The 18,554-nt window shown below is 49.7% G+C and overlaps 8 protein-coding genes across 8 annotated transcripts; 4 read left to right on the top strand and 4 right to left on the bottom strand.

Moving 5' to 3' along the window:
• Nucleotides 1-77: 77 nt before the first annotated feature.
• Nucleotides 78-2,559, bottom strand: PHATRDRAFT_50053 (predicted protein; the record flags this gene model as incomplete). The annotated part of the gene is made up of 2 exons (XM_002184811.1): nucleotides 78-166; nucleotides 405-2,559. The coding sequence occupies 2 exons, from the start codon at nucleotides 2,557-2,559 to the stop codon at nucleotides 78-80; spliced, it is 2,244 nt and encodes a 747-aa protein (XP_002184847.1).
• Nucleotides 2,560-3,223: 664 nt separating this feature from the next.
• Nucleotides 3,224-6,741, top strand: PHATRDRAFT_50052 (predicted protein). The gene is made up of 3 exons (XM_002184894.1): nucleotides 3,224-4,012; nucleotides 4,169-4,936; nucleotides 5,014-6,741. Exons 1-3 carry the CDS (start codon nucleotides 3,285-3,287, stop codon nucleotides 6,314-6,316), a joined length of 2,799 nt encoding a protein of 932 aa, XP_002184930.1. The 5' UTR covers nucleotides 3,224-3,284; the 3' UTR covers nucleotides 6,317-6,741.
• A 1,585-nt stretch (nucleotides 6,742-8,326) lies between these two features.
• Nucleotides 8,327-9,296, top strand: PHATRDRAFT_50051 (predicted protein). The gene is made up of 2 exons (XM_002184893.1): nucleotides 8,327-8,780; nucleotides 8,880-9,296. The coding sequence occupies exons 1-2, from the start codon at nucleotides 8,490-8,492 to the stop codon at nucleotides 9,207-9,209; spliced, it is 621 nt and encodes a 206-aa protein (XP_002184929.1). The 5' UTR covers nucleotides 8,327-8,489; the 3' UTR covers nucleotides 9,210-9,296.
• Nucleotides 9,252-10,796, bottom strand: PHATRDRAFT_50050 (homeobox protein; the record flags this gene model as incomplete). Its single annotated transcript, XM_002184810.1, has 1 exon — nucleotides 9,252-10,796. One exon carries the CDS (start codon nucleotides 10,794-10,796, stop codon nucleotides 9,348-9,350), a length of 1,449 nt encoding a protein of 482 aa, XP_002184846.1. The 3' UTR covers nucleotides 9,252-9,347.
• Nucleotides 10,797-12,441: 1,645 nt separating this feature from the next.
• On the top strand, nucleotides 12,442-14,413 carry PHATRDRAFT_50049 (predicted protein). The gene is made up of 3 exons (XM_002184892.1): nucleotides 12,442-12,607; nucleotides 12,835-13,554; nucleotides 13,625-14,413. The coding sequence occupies exons 1-3, from the start codon at nucleotides 12,563-12,565 to the stop codon at nucleotides 14,228-14,230; spliced, it is 1,371 nt and encodes a 456-aa protein (XP_002184928.1). The 5' UTR covers nucleotides 12,442-12,562; the 3' UTR covers nucleotides 14,231-14,413.
• A 69-nt stretch (nucleotides 14,414-14,482) lies between these two features.
• PHATRDRAFT_50048 (predicted protein) lies at nucleotides 14,483-15,559 on the bottom strand. The gene is made up of 2 exons (XM_002184809.1): nucleotides 15,072-15,559; nucleotides 14,483-14,875 (listed from the first exon to the last, which is right to left on the bottom strand). Exons 1-2 carry the CDS (start codon nucleotides 15,417-15,419, stop codon nucleotides 14,546-14,548), a joined length of 678 nt encoding a protein of 225 aa, XP_002184845.1. The 5' UTR covers nucleotides 15,420-15,559; the 3' UTR covers nucleotides 14,483-14,545.
• Nucleotides 15,560-16,035: 476 nt separating this feature from the next.
• PHATRDRAFT_5685 (predicted protein) lies at nucleotides 16,036-16,809 on the top strand (the record flags this gene model as incomplete). The annotated part of the gene is made up of 1 exon (XM_002184891.1): nucleotides 16,036-16,809. A coding segment is annotated over one exon (774 nt), but the record flags the coding sequence as incomplete, so codon positions are not given.
• Nucleotides 16,810-16,951: 142 nt separating this feature from the next.
• Nucleotides 16,952-17,828, bottom strand: PHATRDRAFT_50047 (predicted protein). The gene is made up of 2 exons (XM_002184808.1): nucleotides 17,709-17,828; nucleotides 16,952-17,415 (listed from the first exon to the last, which is right to left on the bottom strand). The coding sequence occupies exons 1-2, from the start codon at nucleotides 17,778-17,780 to the stop codon at nucleotides 17,113-17,115; spliced, it is 375 nt and encodes a 124-aa protein (XP_002184844.1). The 5' UTR covers nucleotides 17,781-17,828; the 3' UTR covers nucleotides 16,952-17,112.
• Nucleotides 17,829-18,554: the final 726 nt, after the last annotated feature.

Here is an 18,554-nt window from a genome sequence, read left to right as displayed (position 1 = left end):
TCGTGGGGCGGTGTTTATCCCCGATTGACGAGTCGTTTGAGTTGTTGGAGTGGCTGGATTTGGCTGCTCCGTTTCCGCTATCGAACGATTGGTTCCCGAGCCAGAAGACGAAGAGGAGCTTGACGAAGAAGACGAACTGCTCGAGGAAGATGAAGAGCTTGACGAACTGCTCGAGGAAGATGTAGAAGCATCGTCATCCCCGTTTGCTTCGTTAAGCCTCGCAGCATTTCCCGAGTCTTCCGGCGTTATTTTCATGCCCTTCGCATCATTCATCGTGATATCGCTATCCTTTACGACGGATAACGATTTGTTCGTTGATCGCACGTCCCCTGCTAACGCGTTAGAAGTTGTGTCGTCGTGATGAGCGTGTTCCAATTGCAAATAATCGTTCTCCGAACCGAAACTAGTTGTAGCAATTTCCGAAGGAATTGGCGGAAGGTCCTGTGGCGGAGAGGCATCGGTGGCTTGACGTTCTTCTGTATTTGATTTGATCTCGTGCGAGGATCCCGAAGACGACGAGCTCGAGCTGTCGCTGGTACTATCGCCAGTACTGGTAGCGCTGCTTGCCGATGACACAGATGGTTGGCGGTGATCCCCAACCGACGTCAACGCGATGGTTCGATCTTCGTTGATTAGAGAAAGCTTTGTTGTCGCTTCATTTTCATCTATGGTCTGCTCGCCATCTGCCCTCTTTTGGTTGTCAATAATTGACGACTCTATGTTTGCCACAGCGGTATGGGGAGTGGTACCTTGATCAGACAACATGGCCTTATCCGACTCTTGACGCGCAGCTGCGTTATCTTCCACTGCGCCCTCACGAGAGACAACTTTGGCTACGTGCAGACTTTCAGAATGCCTCGACAAAGATTCGGACTCGACATTCTGTGTCGTCGAACTTTGAACGACACCATTCATCGTTTCAGAGCCCGGCGTCAAATTTTCACCCGTCGTTGAGGATGTTGCCGAGGAATCACTTGACGCGGTGGAATCTGTCTCTTTGTTGGCGCTTTGTATTGGGACGCCCTTCGATACTTCTTTTGTTTCTGTCGTCAATTTCCTGCCCAGAATTGATACATCTCTAAATGCTTCGTCGTCTGTGGTTACCGAATCCATCACCACTTTCTTTTTCTCATCATGGTTTGTAACATGATTCAACGACTGCTTACCCCCCATCGTATTCTTTACAGTATCCGGTGAAATCGCGGTCAATTGATTGATGCGTTTCTCACCCTTTCTCTTCGCCGATGACAACGAGGATGAGGTGGAATTCGAGCCACTACTCGACGAAGAACTCAAGGAATCTTCGTTGGCCTCCAGGCTAGCCCGTAAAGTGCGCTGCTCCTCCGCAACAACGTCAGCGGTAACAGGTTCATTCGTTGTTCTTTCGACAGAAGAGCTACCTTGATCCTTGGCAGTTTGTACTTGATTTAACGATCGGTTCTCACGATTAATTATGGACTCGGAAGCCAAAAATGATTCGCCTCTGGTCCCGCTAATATAGTCTCGTAACGAAGAACCATCTTTGTCCGTTTTTCGTCGCTTCGCCGGCGGCGTCATGAGACCGTCGTCCGAGAGCGCTTGCACGCTGTCCTCGGCTGGCCAAACTACCGAGAGCTCCTCTTCGACACGCCTCTTCGGATCCAATCGCCCGTGAGCAAACGGCGAAACCACAATAGAGCAGCGTTGGCCCTTTGGTTGGACAAAATCAAAGAATGGAGACTCAGCCATCCAATACGCCTCTGGCGACTGATTCGAATCGACCACACGCAAGTTGAGCGTAACCCAGTCTGTACGGGTACCAGTGGTGTCCGGTGCCGAACGCGACTTTCCCCGACCGTGATTCGCGTCCGCCTGTGCTGTGGTCCGTATGTTTATGCTGTACTTGGGTCCTAGGACGACGCGTAATCTGTCGGATTGGTGTTGTTGGAATAGCGGCTGCCAAAAGCTGGATGCCGCTTGGCAAACACGCCGGAACAAGAAGGCTTCGACCGTTTCACCGTCGACTTTGTGCACGGTACAACGCATCTTGTCACTTTGCCATTTTGGTTCCAGTAGTACAATTCGGTATTCACGAGTAGGAAGAGGATCTCGGCGGGTGCTTACCGACGTGACAGGCGTTTGATTGTACACTGTGGGAGAGTACATCCCGTCTTCCGGAGGGGGCGGAGGATAGTGCAGATGATGCGGAAAGTACAAATGTCCAGGATGAGGAGTGCCTGTTGGCGTTGTCATTGTTGTAGGTGGAGAAATCGACTGAAAGGAGGATAGCGGAATCGTACTTTGGCGCTCAAGGGTAGCACCCGTCGCTCGATCGGCTGCGGCATACGAGGACGCTCGCGTGGGAGAGGCCGTCTTTGACCTTTTGTTTTTCGCTCCCCGGGGCATTCTTCTAGCAGAACGTTCTCCCGACAAAAAGGTTTGGGACGATGATTGCCACGCGCCCCAATCGGTTCGCTCCAACACTCCCTGCACGGCACCCTTGTCAGAACCTGTATCCGAGAAAACGAGAAGGAAAATGAATGGTTTTGACTTTGTGGTAATCGAAGCTTGTTCAACCATTGCTGCGTATTTGTATTGTCACTCTAGCAGATTGTGTAGCCATCCAACTAAGCGCCATTGGTTTAGTGGTAAAATCCAACGTTGCCATCGTTGGGCCCCGGGTTCGATTCCCGGATGGCGCATGCCTTCTTTAAGGCAAGTTTTTTATGCCCAGCCCATTGGCTGGGTAACCGTTGCCCCATTCTCTTCTCTCAACTTTTTCTTTAATTACTCTAGCAAAGAAAAGCAGTCCTAATGTAAGGCTCCCTTTCTTCTGTACGATGTTGCAGCTCGGACCTTTTTCTCAGCTTTTACATTACATTTTGTTAGTCAGGCCCCGGAACAGAAAATTGTCACTCCTCCCGTGATTGAGAGAAGCTGTCTTGCCGTCGTTGCTGTTACTTCCCGTTTCCTTTAAACTCGACACAGAATTGTATTTGAACGTTTTGATTGGACTATGTATGTCTATTTTCCTTTACCATGTCGCAGGGCAAGAAGTACGTTTCGGAAAGTGTGCAGGCGCCTACAAAAGCACGACTTCGCTCACTGTCAATCCTCCTCGTCACCCTCGTGTTTTTTCTGATTCATTCCCTCGGCCTGTTGCAACGCGAAGCAACCGGGTAGAAAGTCCTACCTAATGTAACTTTAATGTAAATAATAGCCATAATTCGATCAACCTTTGCACCGAAACAGTTCACAAATCCTTGTAGCTTCTCAATCGATAGTTTTGCTCTACCGTACGTGACATGAGACGAATACCAACCTACGTTCTCCCTTGGCTGTGGCTTTGTTCCGTTCTCCAGTCGCCTATTCCCACAGTATCATTCGTTCCGCCCTTCAATCATGCTTCGTCATCATCGGCATCATCATCCCACCTGCATGCACGCTATACTCCACCAGTTTCACAAGTGGTAATGCCGCCACCACCACCTCCACCACCGCCCATTCCAGAACCACCCCAACTCGATGGAATCGACCGGATCTTACAGAATCTTGCGCAGAAGTTGGATTCTTCGCTCCCCGATTGGAAGAACTTGCATTCGCCGGTTGGAAAGGATGTACAGGGGCCTTTGATTGAGTCTGTTGTCTCAATCCAACGTCAGCTGGGACAACTGGAGTCCGATGCGGCCTCACAGATTCATCTCGTTTCCATAAAGTTCCAGAGCACCGTGCTCCAACAGATTCCCCAATTAGAACCCGTTCTTCAGAAAGTTACAGCTTTTTTAGCACCGTTAGTGCAAGATCCAACAACCCAATTGATCGTATCTGCCTTGGTGTCCTACACGATTGTGTCCAAGTTGCTAGCCATGACCTTACCACCTCCACCATTGAAGCCGTATCCCAGTGGACGCTACGACCCCGTGGCCTCCCGGGCCTACTTTGACCAACGATTGCCGCTGGTGATTGCCCGGAGTTTTTCGATTCTAGTGCAAAGTCTGCAATTCGCTGCTGCGCTACTCCAGGACAAAATGCAGTAAGTGAATTACGCATCGTTGTTGTGATTGAGTGCCGTCCTTTCTGTTTATGTGTTTGTGTGTGGAGCCGTTATCGATCCTGTATTCGAATGTTTCTTTTTCCCTTGGACAATTGTGTCAAACTCATACGGAACGATAATTTTGCTACCGTATAGGAACAAGCTGGTACAAAATGAATTTCAACGCGGTGAGCAACTGGCGGTTCTACTCTCACGCCTTGGACCAACCTTCATCAAAGTCGGCCAGTCTTTATCGATTCGTACCGATCTACTCTCTCCGGCGTACGTCCGCGGCCTGGCATCCTTGCAGGACCAGGTGCCGGCCTTTGACACAGCTATTGCCAAACAAATTTTGGAAGTGGAATGGCAACGTCCCGTATCTGACGTGATTGTTGGAGAGTTAACGTCGCAACCTATTGCCGCCGCTTCGCTTGGTCAAGTGTACAAGGCCACACTGAAATCGACAGGACTGGATGTAGCTATCAAAGTACAGCGACCCAACATAAATGAACAAATTGCGTTGGATATGCACTTGCTGCGCGAAGCAGCGCCCGTTCTGAAGAGACTGTTTAATTTGAACTCCGATACAGTAGGAACAGTGGACGCCTGGGGCGCGGGGTTTGTTGACGAATTGGATTACATTCAAGAAGCTCGCAACGGTGCGTTTTTCTCGGAACGCATTCGTCAGACGCCTCTGAGAGATGTGGTGCTGGCCCCCGCTATCGTGGAAGATTTTACAACCGGATCCATCCTCGTGACGGAATGGATTGACGGGGAACGACTGGACAAGAGCGAAAAGGGAGACGTGACGGTATTGTGCAGCATTGCCATGAACACGTATTTAACCATGTTGCTAGAGCTAGGACTACTCCATTGTGATCCGCACCCAGGCAATCTCTTGCGCACTCCGGACGGAAAACTATGGTACGTGGCTGGTCTTTTCGTCGTTTGCATGCACTCATTGCGAGCAGGTCTCTCACTAACTTTATCCTTCATTGCAGTGTTTTGGATTGGGGCATGGTAACAGCTATCGACAAAGACTTGCAGTTGACTTTGATTGAACACATGGCGCATTTGACGTCGGCAGATTATGGGGAGATTCCTCGTGACTTGCTGCTACTGGGATTTATTCCGTCCGACAAGGCACATTTGATCGACGACAGCGGTGTTGTTGACGTCCTGGCGGACATTTACGGAGCCTGGACCAAGGGTGGTGGCGCAGCAGCGATCAATGTGAATGATGTTGTCAACCAGCTACAGGATTTGACGTCCAAGAAAGGAAACCTCTTCCAGATCCCGCCCTACTTCGCGTACATTGCTAAGAGTTTTTCTGTATTGGAAGGCATCGGATTAAGCAACGAGCCGAACTACTCTATCATCAACGAATGCGTTCCTTACGTATCCAAAAGGCTTTTGACAGACAAAGAAAAGATGGGGCCGGCACTTTCGACATTTATTTTTGGACCAGCGAAATCAAATGCAGATCGCATTGTAGATTATCGTCGTGTGGAACAGCTCGTAGAAGGCTTTGGTGAATACACAACCTCAGCTTCTGGTTCTCTTTTGGGGAAGCAGAACATGTCCAATACAGAAATACTGGAAGATGTCGCGGACGAGGTGCTCGATTTGGTGTTGACAGAAGAAGAGACCCCTTTGCAAGAAATCTTGTTGGAGCAACTAGCAAAGATCATCACAGCTAGCAGTCGATCTATCTGGACACAAATCCGGGAGCGCTCTGGTTATCTACCTTCTGGCCGTACTGTGCTTGGTACAATCGTCGACCCTTTTGGCCTTTTCCGAACTAGTCCTCTCGTGCGGATGAACGAGCTTGACGAACGCACTGTAGAGACAACTCAGAAACTCATCGCTTTGGCGCAAAAGCAGATTCAAAAGTCCGACAACCCGGCTTTTGATCTTTCTAAGCTTTCTCGAGAAGAGGCACTACAATTCTCCTCTATTCTGGTGCGAAAAGTTTGGGTCCGGAGGGGTGGTGTCGTGCAAACTAGCAATCGCTTCGCTCGAAAGCTGCTGCAATTAACAGCCGAGAAGCTTGAAGCAGGCGAGCGTGATACTCGTACCTTGCCGATCCGCACAAACTTGACAAGGACGGAACCCCTTATTGAAGCTGAGAAGTCATTCACAGAGCGATCATCAATCGAATTAGCTGATCATCATCCCACGCCAGTAAAGGCAGAGAATCCTCGTCTCATAGCAGCACGACGGCGCCTTGACACTCTCAAAGCTGAAGATGGCAATGGTGTCATTGTAACTGAAGCTGCGGAGATTTCTAATGTAGATATCTAGTGTAAGGATACTAACGTTTTATGAACAGACTTACCGTTAATGCGCCAAAATTTGCTGAGTCGCAACGCTCTTGCGCCAATAAAGTAAGGCCAACAAAGAGCGAGCCTTCCGACAGACACTTGACGCCTAGATTTGACGACCAATTCAGATTATCGGATTCACAGTCAAGACAAATTTTGGCATTGTTGATGGTGCGGCAATCAGTCAGTGGTTCAGACAAAGCCGTTCGGAATGATTTATGCTCATTTTATGATCCATAGAAGCCCGTGTCAACAAAAACCGAATTCTTCTGATTGAAAACTTGCTACTCAAGGGTTTGAGGAGTCGTAGCAATGTACGTAGCAACATGCGGGCATCGACATTCAATCAAATACGTCACTGTCACCTTGAATAGGAACAAACTTTGACACACTTCCCAGATGTTATTTGACGAGCTATTACTAATATCGGAAGGCAACAAGTTCTCTCCCAACTTTGACGCCAGGATTTAGCAGTAAACTATTCGCTCCTGTAGAATTTGTACCAATTCCATTTGACAATCTCCTATCCTCACCAGTCCATCGTACACACATCCAAAACCATAACTCGGAAGTTCTCCTTTTTTTAGCCCCGCATTGCACACCGGTTTGCACAAAACCAACCATGAGTGACAAACACGAATACGCTTTCAATTTGGCCAGGAGACTCACAAAAGAGAACGAGCCTGATCTACTTCGTAAGTTTCTGAGAGCAGTAGCTCAAAAATGACATACTGCTTTGCGCAAACCTGAGTTTGATATTAAGGATATATTCACGAGTACCAATCGCTCTGACAGTTGCACTCGTTTCTTTATTGCAGAAGACGATATGAGTGAATCAAATCAGACCCCTCCCAGCAGCCCATTTTCGCAAAAGGCTTGCTTCGACATGCTCGAAAAGGTATGCCCTGCAAGTCCCTTGCCTTACCAATGTGAAAGCTACGAAGAGGTGAAGGTTGCCTTGCAGCGAAAAAACTCCAATAAGCAGAGCCAAGCGATCGCGTTTCAGGGTATGCATTCGGGTGAGGCAACAGCTGCCATGGCAGCTCGTGACCGTGGCCAGCTCCACCATGCTCAAGTACAGCGCCGAATGACGAATAACAAGTCCAAGCGTTCTTTCTTTTGAGAAGGTTTCATAGAAATTGCCTACCATACGTCAAACCTGCATGATTCCATGCAATCGTGATGAACGCACGTTTGTTTGCCCCACCTGAAAGATTATCCCTCATGAGGCCTCCATCTGTGTTTAAGTACATTTGTTCACAAGAGATCTATAGACCTAACGATCCATAATATAAAGACCAAAATCTTTGATGACCGCGTACCTTTGATACCTACAATGAATCATTATCCCCTCTTTTAACCTCATCTAATCAGAGGCGAAAACTTTCGCTCAATCATCTATAACACTGGCGCACATTCACTATTTGGATTATCTAATGATATAAAAGGATGTTGGGCTCTTACACAACATTTGGATGGTAGCCAGGTCTGAATCTGTCTTCATCGTCATACAAAGAACGAACCGGGAATGATGTTTGCACGTCCTCGCGATCCTCCATTTCTGCTTCGAAAAAGGACAGCCACAGCCTCATCTGCACAACAGCCTTTCTAGAACAATCGTTAGGCACTTTTCAGCCTGTTGGTCTCCTGTGCCTTTAGTCTGGCCTAGCTAAGCATCGCAAACAACTGACTGTGAATGCCATGGTGCCATCTTTCTTCTGGGATGATGTCATGTCAGAATAAATCCAAAACGACTGCTTTCAGAATTTCGCTTTGTAAGGATCAAATCGCAAATCGTTTTTGATCGTGTAGTCATCAAGTCTTTCGGACATACAAACGAGTACTCAGCGAGGCTGACGTCAGTCACGTGTTCTCACGAATGGCATGTACGCCTCCCGCGCCACGACAATTCACGAAGCGACGTAGGCACGAGGCCTCATCTGGTAACGCGCTGGAGCCTGCTCTGTTTGCCCTATAGAGTCAGAGGCGACTGAAACACATTGACGGAGAAAGTTCAATCCTATAAACGACGCAGCTCGAGTGTTTCACAAACATTCGTTCCAGCTATTCCACCAGAGGCCACGACATCTCTGTTCCTCCGTCGTTTCGTTTTGTTCCGTCCAGAAATCTGATCTTTACTTATCCTAGGCAGGATGCGTTTCTTGGTTCTCTTGGGCCTGTTCGCCACTGCCTCCGCGTGGACGACTTCCAGCGCGGTGTCTTCGTTTGGTGGTAGCGTCTTAGTCACTGGTCGTGGCTTAACGACCGCAACGCCATCCTTGACAATGAAAAAGGGCAAGGATAATCTGCCACCACAGATGCGTTCGCAGTACAAAAAGCAAAAAGAAATGATGGCCATGCGCGAAGAAATGATCGCCGCCCAAAAACCGGGACAGGATGGTTTGCCGGTGTTTAATCTCTTTGTCCGCACGAAGAAAGCCAATGTACGTGATTTGTAGCCGAAGGTGGCTCTATTTTTTTCGAGAGACTTTTTCTTGTTTATATGGCCTTTACTTACCTGTTGCGTTCTTGTGATTCAAAAGATGTGGTACCCCTGTGGATCGTTCAAGGGTGACGAGCGATCAGCTGCTCTAGCCAAGAGCTATGCTGATGGTGGTTTGTTGGCCGGTGTGAGCAAACGGCAAATTGACGGCGGTATCGCCGGAAGTTTGTACAGGGACCAAGGAAAGCTCAAAGAAAGTGTGGCCCGTTCCTATCCCCAATTACGGAAGTCCCGAGAAGACTTCGAATTTGGGTACAAGCTATCCTACGATGGACTTTCGGAAGAGCAGTCGAGTGAAATCAAAGTGATTGAACCCAAGGAAACAAAAGGCGTCTTCGACAGCATCAAAAATGCGTTTTCGGGAAACTAAACTAGCATGAAACTTGAAAGGAAAATCATGACTAAATACTTTGGTTTCATTTACGTTGTTTAAGCTAAAGATTTATGTCGCGTTTCGAATGTACAACCTAGTTCCATCATGTGACCCTCACATGATAGACCCGCGCGGCTACTGAATTTCAATCGTCAGTCCCATGTCGGCGGCCCAGGCGTCAATGTCTTCGTCCTCCAGTTCTCCGAGATCAAAACTAGCTGTTCGGTTACGGTGTAATTTTTCGTGACTGTCCTCAGTAACACTGGGCAGCAAACCCAGGTCGTTCAGACGAGGCATTGTGCTGCAGGGAGCTTGCTGCACTGTCAAGGAGTCCGGATCGTTCACGTCCATCGGGTTTTCAAACAACCAAGATTTGGCAAATTCTTCCATTATGAATTCGTCTGATTCTTCTTCCATTGGTACAGGATCAAAATCATCGTGTATCTCCCACATTTCTTCTTGCATGAGTGTCTGGCTATGTTCCTGAATTGCCGAGTCTTCCGCGCAACGCGGAGGTGAAGATGCCATTGTACCTGGTGAAAACGGCACCGTGTGCACGCACTTGAAATCTGGCGTTTGGTTGGCAAAGTAGCTTAGACTTGTATGATTGTACGTTGGCTGTGGATAGGAAGGAGGAGAAGGGTACGAGTACGAACTGGCCGCTTGCCGGGTAGGAACAGCGCATGCACTCGGTGATGGCGGGACCGCCAATATGTTCTCCCTGGGGGCATTCTGAAAAGAGTCCAAACCAGTCATTAATGGGTGGGCCGTCGCAATGGAAGACGCCTTGCGTGCTCTTCGTTCGCGATCGTGTGCCAGGAATACAAAGTCGATAAAGTGGTGGGGCTTCTTTCCGTTTTGGCATGTGGCCTTGCGGTTGCGCTTGCGAACATTTGTTGTCCAGTTGATGACCTGTGATTGCGTGAGCCCGGTCATGTCCATCAACTGATGAATCTCGCCTTGTTTCGGAAAGGGTTCATCGACGTGTTGGATCATCCAGTTCATGAGAATATCTGTCTGCCATTTGGAGTACTTCACCGCAATAGCTTCCTTTTTGCTACCGCTGTTGGCGCCAGAAGCTTTTCGTTTCTTTGGAAGGGTCGGAGGCTCAGATACAGCAGGCTCGGCAGTGGGATCCTTGTCAAGGCGAGTACTTTCCGACGCTTCCAGCCATTTCTGGCAGTGCTCCCACTCACGCTGCAAGGTTTCTATGGAATCCATGACGAGAATATCAGTCATGGGATAAACTCCAGGCCGAATCGTCTCACGCGAGGTTTCGCTGGAGACGAATTGATTCTGTAGTCGTGTAACGGCTTCCATGACTTCCGATGGGGCCAAACTATATTTGGCTAGCGCTTGGGAAGGCTCAAAGCCGGTGGTCACGCTTTGAATTCGAACATGCGCGGTCTTGATTTTGTGTGCCAAATTCAAGAGATGAGGAAAGTTTTCGTGCTGAAGCATGAGCTCGAGATCGTCGTTGGGACGGCGGACGGAGCGGCGTTTGCTAGGAGGGGCCGTGCTGGAAGTCGATCGTACCGGGGTCGCCGGATTGATTGAGCAATTATTGCCGTTTGGAGACTGCATGGTCAATGGAAGACAGAACCTGTTTGTGCTTGTACTGTATTGAGCAAGCAGCGATCTCTCTGCGCAGAAAAATAAACAAATAGTAAGACGCACAGTGTTAACGCAATCGAAAACTTGTTGCCATGATCAAACCCACCTTGTGGAGTTGGTTGGCGTTCGACACCGTATTAATCTAGAATGGGATTTGGCAGGGAAACACTTTAGAGTCTCACATTCTGAGCAACGACCCATTGGCGATTCCTTCACTCCCAATGTCCGTTGAAGGAACCAGTAGTTAGAGACGCCATTGGCGCGATGAGACCGGTTGAAAAAGGCCGGAGCCGTGTTTCTCGCGTAGGCTCATCGTATGGGTTGCCCCTCGCGAGAACGGTTTGAAGACGAAAATCATTCGGTATTATGAGATACCCAAATGGAGAGGGGGGGCCCTAGAGTGGCGGACGCTCATTTTGCGTATCGCACATAGATCCATGTGCTCTTTGGCAGACGTGCCTCTGTGGCCGACTCATTCGACTACAGTAGTGTGGCGAATCGTTGCCACTGTCTTGAAAGTCTCGGGTTCGCTTCCCGAAGCAATCAATACACGATAGGGCTGATCCGAGGATCGTCGCTGCTTTCCAGTGATGGGGGCTCACAAACAATCACATTTACCAAAATAATTCCAACGAGCTGTTATAGCCACAACATGGTACACCCAAAGGAGTAAGTCCATCTGCGAGTCAACCTGCGTTGAAAAATCATCATTATAAAAGACGGAGTGTCAAAAGATGCTGCGAAGTGGTCTATCGACATAAAGGTGTCAGCCGAATCAGTGTCTGCACGACCGGCGTCGTGCTTACTCGACAAGGATGATGTTCAAAGCGCACCACCGGCTGATTATTCGTATCGTTTTTCATAACCGGAACATGGTGCATGTTATTTATCATCTTGTGTGGCCTCTCGGAAGTCGCCTCGAATTAAAGCTGAATATTCCATTCCGCTGGCTAACCTCTCTTTTATCTTCCGATGGCTCACCACAGAGAGAAGCACCACAAAGGCAATTCTGCCATCCCTGACACCAAGGTTGGCGAGGAAGGATCGGCCAAGCGCAACATTCAAAGAAAGGGCGATCTAGATCCGCACCAAAAGGAAAAGAAGAATCACGGCGGCGGTGGCGGCAAGGGCAAGTGGAACGAGTTGGAGGACGGATCCATGTCCTAGAGTGCAATGCCATTGAAAGCTTACAGTGTAAGCTGCCACCGCTTAGATGATTAAGTGCTTACCTATCTACCCTAGCTAGACAGTCGTCAATGTGTTATCTAGAAACTTTCTCTGTACAAACTAGCTTCTCAAGCACGCTGATTTGCGCCTCTAACTGAAGTAGTAATGCATATTTTGGTACCTGCTTCAAGGCCCGAGTCTCATTTGTAATCCCGCTGTATAGGCGTTTTCTGTATTCCTCGGATGAGTGCATCTTACATGAATGCAAGGGACATTAATTGATGTACCAAGGTCATCGTTTCTGCCGTTTTGCTGTCTTGGAACTCCGAATAACGGTTCTCGAACGTTTTCTACAGAAAGATACTACCAGATCTACGTGGAGGCTATTTTTGACACTCATCAGGGCTCGTGTCACGACATCGCTCACTGTTTCTTTACAGAATCACCATTCACAAAAACTCGCTTCGACGACTTACGAAGCGAAGAAAGAGATCGACACCGAAAAGACCACAGTTTCTTGTCGACATTTTAATCTACTTCTTGATTGTTCTTCAGCGCACTCATACAATATGGTTGACTTCGCCAAGCGTCCAGAAGTGACGGTCAGTACCATGGTGAGTGGGGGGTTGCTTCAAAGATCGTCCGATCGACAGAGACGGAGAATTCCATTTAGAAATTTACCGTGTAATTCGGAATGCGAATGATAAACGTATCTTTTCGTTCCAGCTGGAGCCAATTTATTGGATTAGGGTCAGGTCGTCTGTCCGCACCAACCCTTGATGTTCACGATGTTGCTTGAAAATAGCGAGGGCTCATTTCATGTTTTCTATTTGCTTATTAGGGTAAACTCCATAATCCGACCGGCGAAGGGGTGCGAGCCATCTCGAATGAAGCAAAGGTCAAAGCAGCCAAGCATTCGGCGGCTGTTGCCAGCGGAATCACCAGAACCGAGGCCGAATCCGCACACGACACCAAAGTCGGCAAGGAAGGGACTGCCAAGCGCAACATTATCCGCAAAAAGACGGCCGACATAGACTCGGGTAACTACAACTCGACTCATAAAAAGCAAGGCGGGCACGGAAAGGGTCAGTGGAAAGATGCCATGGACCCGACATACGTGGAGGACGTCCCAATCGATGAAAAGGACCCCTTATACAACGCAGCGGAAGATTTGAATCGATACATTCTGAGTAGTCACGTCGACGGATCGGATCATCGGGGGTACGATCCTCAGACGTCAAAATCGGTATACGGCCCCATGCTAACGAATCAGGAATTCAAAGTGCAGGTCGCCGAGGCTCTGAAGGAATATTTTGACTCGTGCGATGCGGATGAAGTGATTCGAACCTTGGAAGAGCTTGGATGTCAAGAGTTCCATCACGAGATTGTCAAAAAGGCCATTAGCTTGGCCATGGACAATAGCTCAAGGGAACGGGAACTGACGAGTCGCCTCTTGACGTGCCTACATCCAACTCCTCTCTCCATGGAACACATGGAGGCCGGGTTCAACTTGCTTTTGGACTCGGTCGATGATCTCAGCACAGACGTACCGGAAGCGGAGGTGAGTAACGTCGATTTTAAAAAAAATTGTGCGTGCGGCGAGATCTCATTTCTGTTGTCATGCTCTACAGACAATGGTAGCTTCGTTTCTGGCGCGTGCCGTCGTGGACGAAGTGTTACCGCCCGCGTATTTGTCGGAGCAGAACAATGTTCGCGTAGGCGACATGGTGATTGCCAAGGCGGTCGCTTTACTGAGTCGCGAACACTGCACGGCTCGTCTCGAACGCGTGTGGGGTCCTGGCGACGGCCGCCCGGTGGAAGAGCTGAAGATTGAAATGGACCAGCTTCTACAAGAGTACCTCCACTCACGTGAGTTGGACGAGGCTGCACGGTGTGTCAAGGAGTTGCACGCCCCACATTTCCATCACGAACTCGTGAAACGGGGTGCTTTTGCCGCCATGGAACTGGACGGCAAGAAGGAAGAACAAGATCACGCCAATTTGGACGCCATGGCGGCCTTGTTGGCTTTTTTGGTGAAGAACGCGATTGTCTCGGAATACCAGGTCAAGAAAGGCTTGTCCCGACTGAAGGACGTCTTGCCGGATATGCAACTGGATGTTCCGCTGGCACCAGCACTGATGGAAGCCTTTGCGGGATTCTGTGCGGAGCAGGGATGCTTGCCCGTTGAGAAAAAAGTTGCAGCCGAAGTGGAGGAAGGAACGGACCAAGCCAAATAGTGGATTGTTGCTACTAACTACCCAGCAACATCGATACTTGTGCATAGAAAAATGAATGGGATCTTTTTGACCATAGCTTCGGGTTCGCCTCGGACTATAAGCACTCTTGAACGTTTCTTAGGACTACCTCACAGGCATGATCCGGATAAATAAACACTAGGTAGTCGTTGCGTACAATGATTCACGGTCAATTGTTTTTCGTCGTATATACGATGAGACGCCCACTTCCGTGGACAAATAACACAGTCAAGTGCTTTCACGGTCAAATAGTTAAGTATTTGAGGTTGAATTCTTAGACAAGGTGTATCTGGACGACTACGCAATCAAATCAGTATCAAAATCCCATTCCAATTGGACGGCTGAATCGGCCGTTTTTTCCGCCAGTTCTTCCAAGGTCACCTTTTGCATGGAGTGGTGATTTCCTGGCCCCCCTCTTCCCGCGTACGCGTTGATGGCCGGGATGTCGTCTTCGTCCACGAGAGGTCCACAGAGGACGATAGAATCGCCCCGCACCACGTACAACCCCAAAGGTACATCGGCATAGTAGGTGACGATACCGGTGGATGTTTCACGACAACGCTTCATGCGACGTTCGACGGTTTCGTGTAGAATGAGATTGGAAAATTGATCATAACTCACCAACGTCTGTGAACAATAATGAGGGAAATAGGAAAGGGTGCAATCCCAACGTTTCAAATGTGAGAGAAGATGTCAACGAGACATGCATCTGCAGTCACCCAGGGGTGGTGCAAATCGCATGCGCAAATACACACACACACACACATACACACGTCACACTGGACCACGAAACGCTTCTCCTCTGACCCTCTATCCAACGTACCCCAACTACGTGCTTACCGTCCCGCAGGACAATCAGAACGCGTTGATCTAGTTCTTCCACGAGGCTGGCACTCCCTGGCAAATACGCCGGCACGTGACCGTACGGGATCCCGGAAGTTTGATGCAGGGTTGTGGTGGCCTCCGTGGGTCGTCGTGGCGTACGAGTCGACGTTGCCCCCTGTGATCGCTTCGGCCCGCGCCCCCCCGGACGGTTGCCAGGGAAAGGCGTCGGGGAAGAGCTGTGCATTGAGTCTTCTGTGGATGGAGGTAAAGCTGTCGTGGTACCGGAAGGTGTTGAGGTCACCATTGTGGGGCCACCTAGATTGGTGATTGAGTCGGGGAGGGGCATTGTGCGGGTGTGGCGGTTGGGGAGTACGCCAGCCAAACGAAACCGACTGTTGTATATTCCTTGCCCACACAACAAAGAGCTCACTGTCACTTCTCTTGTGCTTGGGATACCTTACTTCTACGGAAGGTCCGGTAATCGTTCGTACAATTGGTGTAAATGGAAGTGGTGTCCGACTAATTGCCCCGGCCCCTCGGGCAATCCTCATGGTCGGTGCCGCTTTCGTTCGCGTCCCGGTCTGCGATCGCTCCGTAGATCGATACGGACACGACGTGTAATAGGGGAGGGGTGTATGGAGATTCCGTTTGTGCGTCCTTCCGTAGCACATGCAACACTGACCTTGAACCCTCCCCTGATTGTTCTGGGGTTCCACGAGCTTCGGCTCGAATCGTCCCGCATGCTTCGACCACGGTACCGTACTACGGGCACGGTGTGTATTCCCCCGACTACGGCCATGGTGTCCGACCATTCCGGAACCGTAACGATTGTTGTATACCCAGCGCTCAATTATTCTATCCAACAGATTCTCATTGGGCGCTGCTCGTACCTCGTCGCCTTCTTCCCGCAGTCTCGTTTTCTTCCTCCGCAGGCCGCCGTTGCGTGATTCATCATCATCATCATGGCGAGTTCAGGATCGGGCTACGATCTTTCGTCATCGACGTTTTCTCCGGACGGTCGTCTCTTCCAAGTGGAATACGCCACGAAAGCCGTCGAACAAGCCGGTACCGTCATTGGGATTGCCTGTCAAGACGGTGCGGTTGTCCTCGGTGTATCCAAGCCCATTCTACACAAAATGGTGGTCCCCACCACGGGTTCGTACAAACGCATTCACCACGTGCACGAACGCGCTGGAGTCGCTTCCACCGGTTTTCTACCCGACGCACGTGTCCTCGTGTCCCGTGCCATGGACGAAGCCTCGGATTGGAAGGCACAGTACGGTACCTCGATTCCCCCGGATACCTTGGCCGCGCGACTGGGATCCTACGTGCACTACTTTACACTCCACGGGGCCCTCCGGCCTTTTGGAGCCGCCGCCGTCCTCGCCAGTTACGACGAAGAAGAAAAGGCAGCCTGTTTGCATCTCGTCGAACCCAGTGGAAATTCGCATGCGTACTTTGGGGTAGCCGTGGGTAAAGGCAAACAAGCCGCCAAGACGGAATTGGAAAAGCTGAATCTGCACAAGACCAAGCTGTCGGCCACCCAGGCGGTGCAGGAAATCTGTAAAATCTTGATTTTGTTGCACCAAGAGAATAAGGAAAGTTCCAAACCGCTCGAACTGGAGGTATCTTGGCTGACGAAAGAGAACGACTTTCGTCATGTGGGAGCGCCATTGGAAATGATCCAACAAGCCAAAGAATGGGCGCAAACCCAACTGGAACAGGAAGAATCGGATGCCGAGGAGGAAGAAGAAACAATGGAAGAGGGATAACAACTAGAAATACCTCTATAAAGCCCAATGGTAGTACGCGTACAAAGTCTATCTACGCTAATGTATTTGAATTCGTTCTCCGCCTCGTGGAGGCTTTGACTCTTTTGACGAAACAATAAAACGAAAAACTAATACGGTACGATATGTGTGACTACCTTCTCCCACTCGATACCTTCTTTGAGTGTACGGAAAGGTGGGAGACTGTGTGTGTGTGTGCCTGTCGGTGGTGCGTACACCACTTCTCCAGTGATGAATCGTTGCCGCGCGTTACATTTCCGAGGGATGCTGGTTGGTCACGACGGTTCCACTGGAGGGAGGAATGGCTTGGCTGGCGTTAGCAGCGTCCGTTTCGGCCTCCAGAACCGTCACTTCTTCCGATTTGCATTCCTTCTTGGCCTGAATGACGGCAATGTCCTTACGGGCGGCGTCAAAGGACGCACGGATTTGGCTTTCCTTGTCCGCCACGGTCAGGGAGTCTTCCGTTTCCAAACGTTCCATGAGATCGTAGATGTCAATGCCAAAGGCCTGTTTGCGAGACTTGATCTCACGATTCAAAAAGGCAATATCCGTCTGTTATTATGTTTTTGTAGTTGCCCCCCACCCACAACAAGAAAATAAGCGACGAGTCAGTGTATAATGTCCATAACGACAAATGGTACAGAATCATTGGGACGTTGGGAGGTGCGAATACGGTGTACCGCGTGCAACTCTACATTGAAGCGAACAAACACTCCGAACGCGAAGCAAGTAGAAGGAGAAACAGAATCGGATCGAAGCAATCCGTGACCGTTATGGAGACCTGGAGTAGCCGCGAGCCGTTCCAATACGGACGCGCACACACACACACATTGTCTCGGACGGACCTTGAGCATGGTCTTGGCACCGGCGTCCACGACGCTCTTGCCGGCCTTTTTCATCTTGTCAATGAAACTCATGATATACGTGCTGGAGAAAAAGGATAGAGGGAGAGACGGGGATTACTAGAGAAAATTGTGCGGCGCGTAAATTCTGTCCCTCGAGAGCCACGGAGGATGGGATATCGCGTTATTCGTCCCAAGGCTGCCTTTTCTACCGTTCGTCACCGCCACGCCGCGGGTCCGTTGGGTTTGGGAACACGCGCTTGTCGTGTACATTTTTTCCACGCATTGTTTGAACGGTATGTTTGTTTGTACACGCAACTCTATGTAAGTATGTGTGTACATCGTGTAACCACACGACTGACTACACAGTTTCCCCTACTTTCAGTTGTTATTGTCACTGTTACTGTTAGTTCCATGAGCTCCCACGAGTCCGTCGTGAGCGGGCATTGGGAACGTTGCGGTCCCCCGGGTCGCTGGGCTCTACGTTTGTGTCAAAAACCCGGATTTATTTGGATCCGGAAGAATTTGCCATTCTGCCGAACCGTGACATTTATGTTCGATTGGGCATCCATTCGCTGGTCCACGGTCATTTTCAAATCACTCCAATCACTCTACGCAATCGACTCGGACCGTTCACATACTTAAAGGATTGCCTGCGTGGCATGCGTGCATTGGCACAGTCACGGTCCGTTTCCGATCGATACGTTATTTGCAGTTAGATTGATGGATCGCATCGATTCACGCTTGCCGTGTGTTTCTCTAACTCTAGTAGAGAGCTAGTAGTAGTAGCCAAATGTCCCCCCGGTCAATCCCCCTTTTGGTGTCGAGCGTTCGCTCGCGCGACAACCA

This window comes from Phaeodactylum tricornutum, chromosome 26 (genome assembly GCF_000150955.2).
Source record: "Phaeodactylum tricornutum CCAP 1055/1 chromosome 26, whole genome shotgun sequence".
NCBI lineage: Eukaryota > Bacillariophyta > Bacillariophyceae > Surirellales > Neidiaceae > Phaeodactylum > Phaeodactylum tricornutum.
Note: the sequence above shows the minus strand (reverse complement) of the source record. Positions and strands in the feature narration are given on the sequence as shown.

Excerpts from the sequence above, each read along its gene's own strand:
- PHATRDRAFT_50052 (XM_002184894.1), top strand. The coding sequence starts at position 3,285 with ATGAGACGAATACCAACCTACGTTCTCCCTTGGCTGTGGCTTTGTTCC. Across the intron at positions 4,013-4,168 it reads CTACTCCAGGACAAAATGCA|GAACAAGCTGGTACAAAATG; the intron begins GTAAGTGAATTA and ends GCTACCGTATAG. Across the intron at positions 4,937-5,013 it reads ACTCCGGACGGAAAACTATG|TGTTTTGGATTGGGGCATGG; the intron begins GTACGTGGCTGG and ends CCTTCATTGCAG.
- PHATRDRAFT_50051 (XM_002184893.1), top strand. The coding sequence starts at position 8,490 with ATGCGTTTCTTGGTTCTCTTGGGCCTGTTCGCCACTGCCTCCGCGTGG. Across the intron at positions 8,781-8,879 it reads TCCGCACGAAGAAAGCCAAT|ATGTGGTACCCCTGTGGATC; the intron begins GTACGTGATTTG and ends GTGATTCAAAAG.
- PHATRDRAFT_50049 (XM_002184892.1), top strand. The coding sequence starts at position 12,563 with ATGGTTGACTTCGCCAAGCGTCCAGAAGTGACGGTCAGTACCATG. Across the intron at positions 12,608-12,834 it reads AAGTGACGGTCAGTACCATG|GGTAAACTCCATAATCCGAC; the intron begins GTGAGTGGGGGG and ends TTTGCTTATTAG. Across the intron at positions 13,555-13,624 it reads CAGACGTACCGGAAGCGGAG|ACAATGGTAGCTTCGTTTCT; the intron begins GTGAGTAACGTC and ends CATGCTCTACAG.
- PHATRDRAFT_50048 (XM_002184809.1), bottom strand. The coding sequence starts at position 15,419 with ATGCCCCTCCCCGACTCAATCACCAATCTAGGTGGCCCCACAATGGTG. Across the intron at positions 14,876-15,071 it reads ACGGTAAGCACGTAGTTGGG|ACGTTGGTGAGTTATGATCA; the intron begins GTACGTTGGATA and ends TATTGTTCACAG.
- PHATRDRAFT_50047 (XM_002184808.1), bottom strand. The coding sequence starts at position 17,780 with ATGAGTTTCATTGACAAGATGAAAAAGGCCGGCAAGAGCGTCGTGGAC. Across the intron at positions 17,416-17,708 it reads GTGCCAAGACCATGCTCAAG|ACGGATATTGCCTTTTTGAA; the intron begins GTCCGTCCGAGA and ends ACATAATAACAG.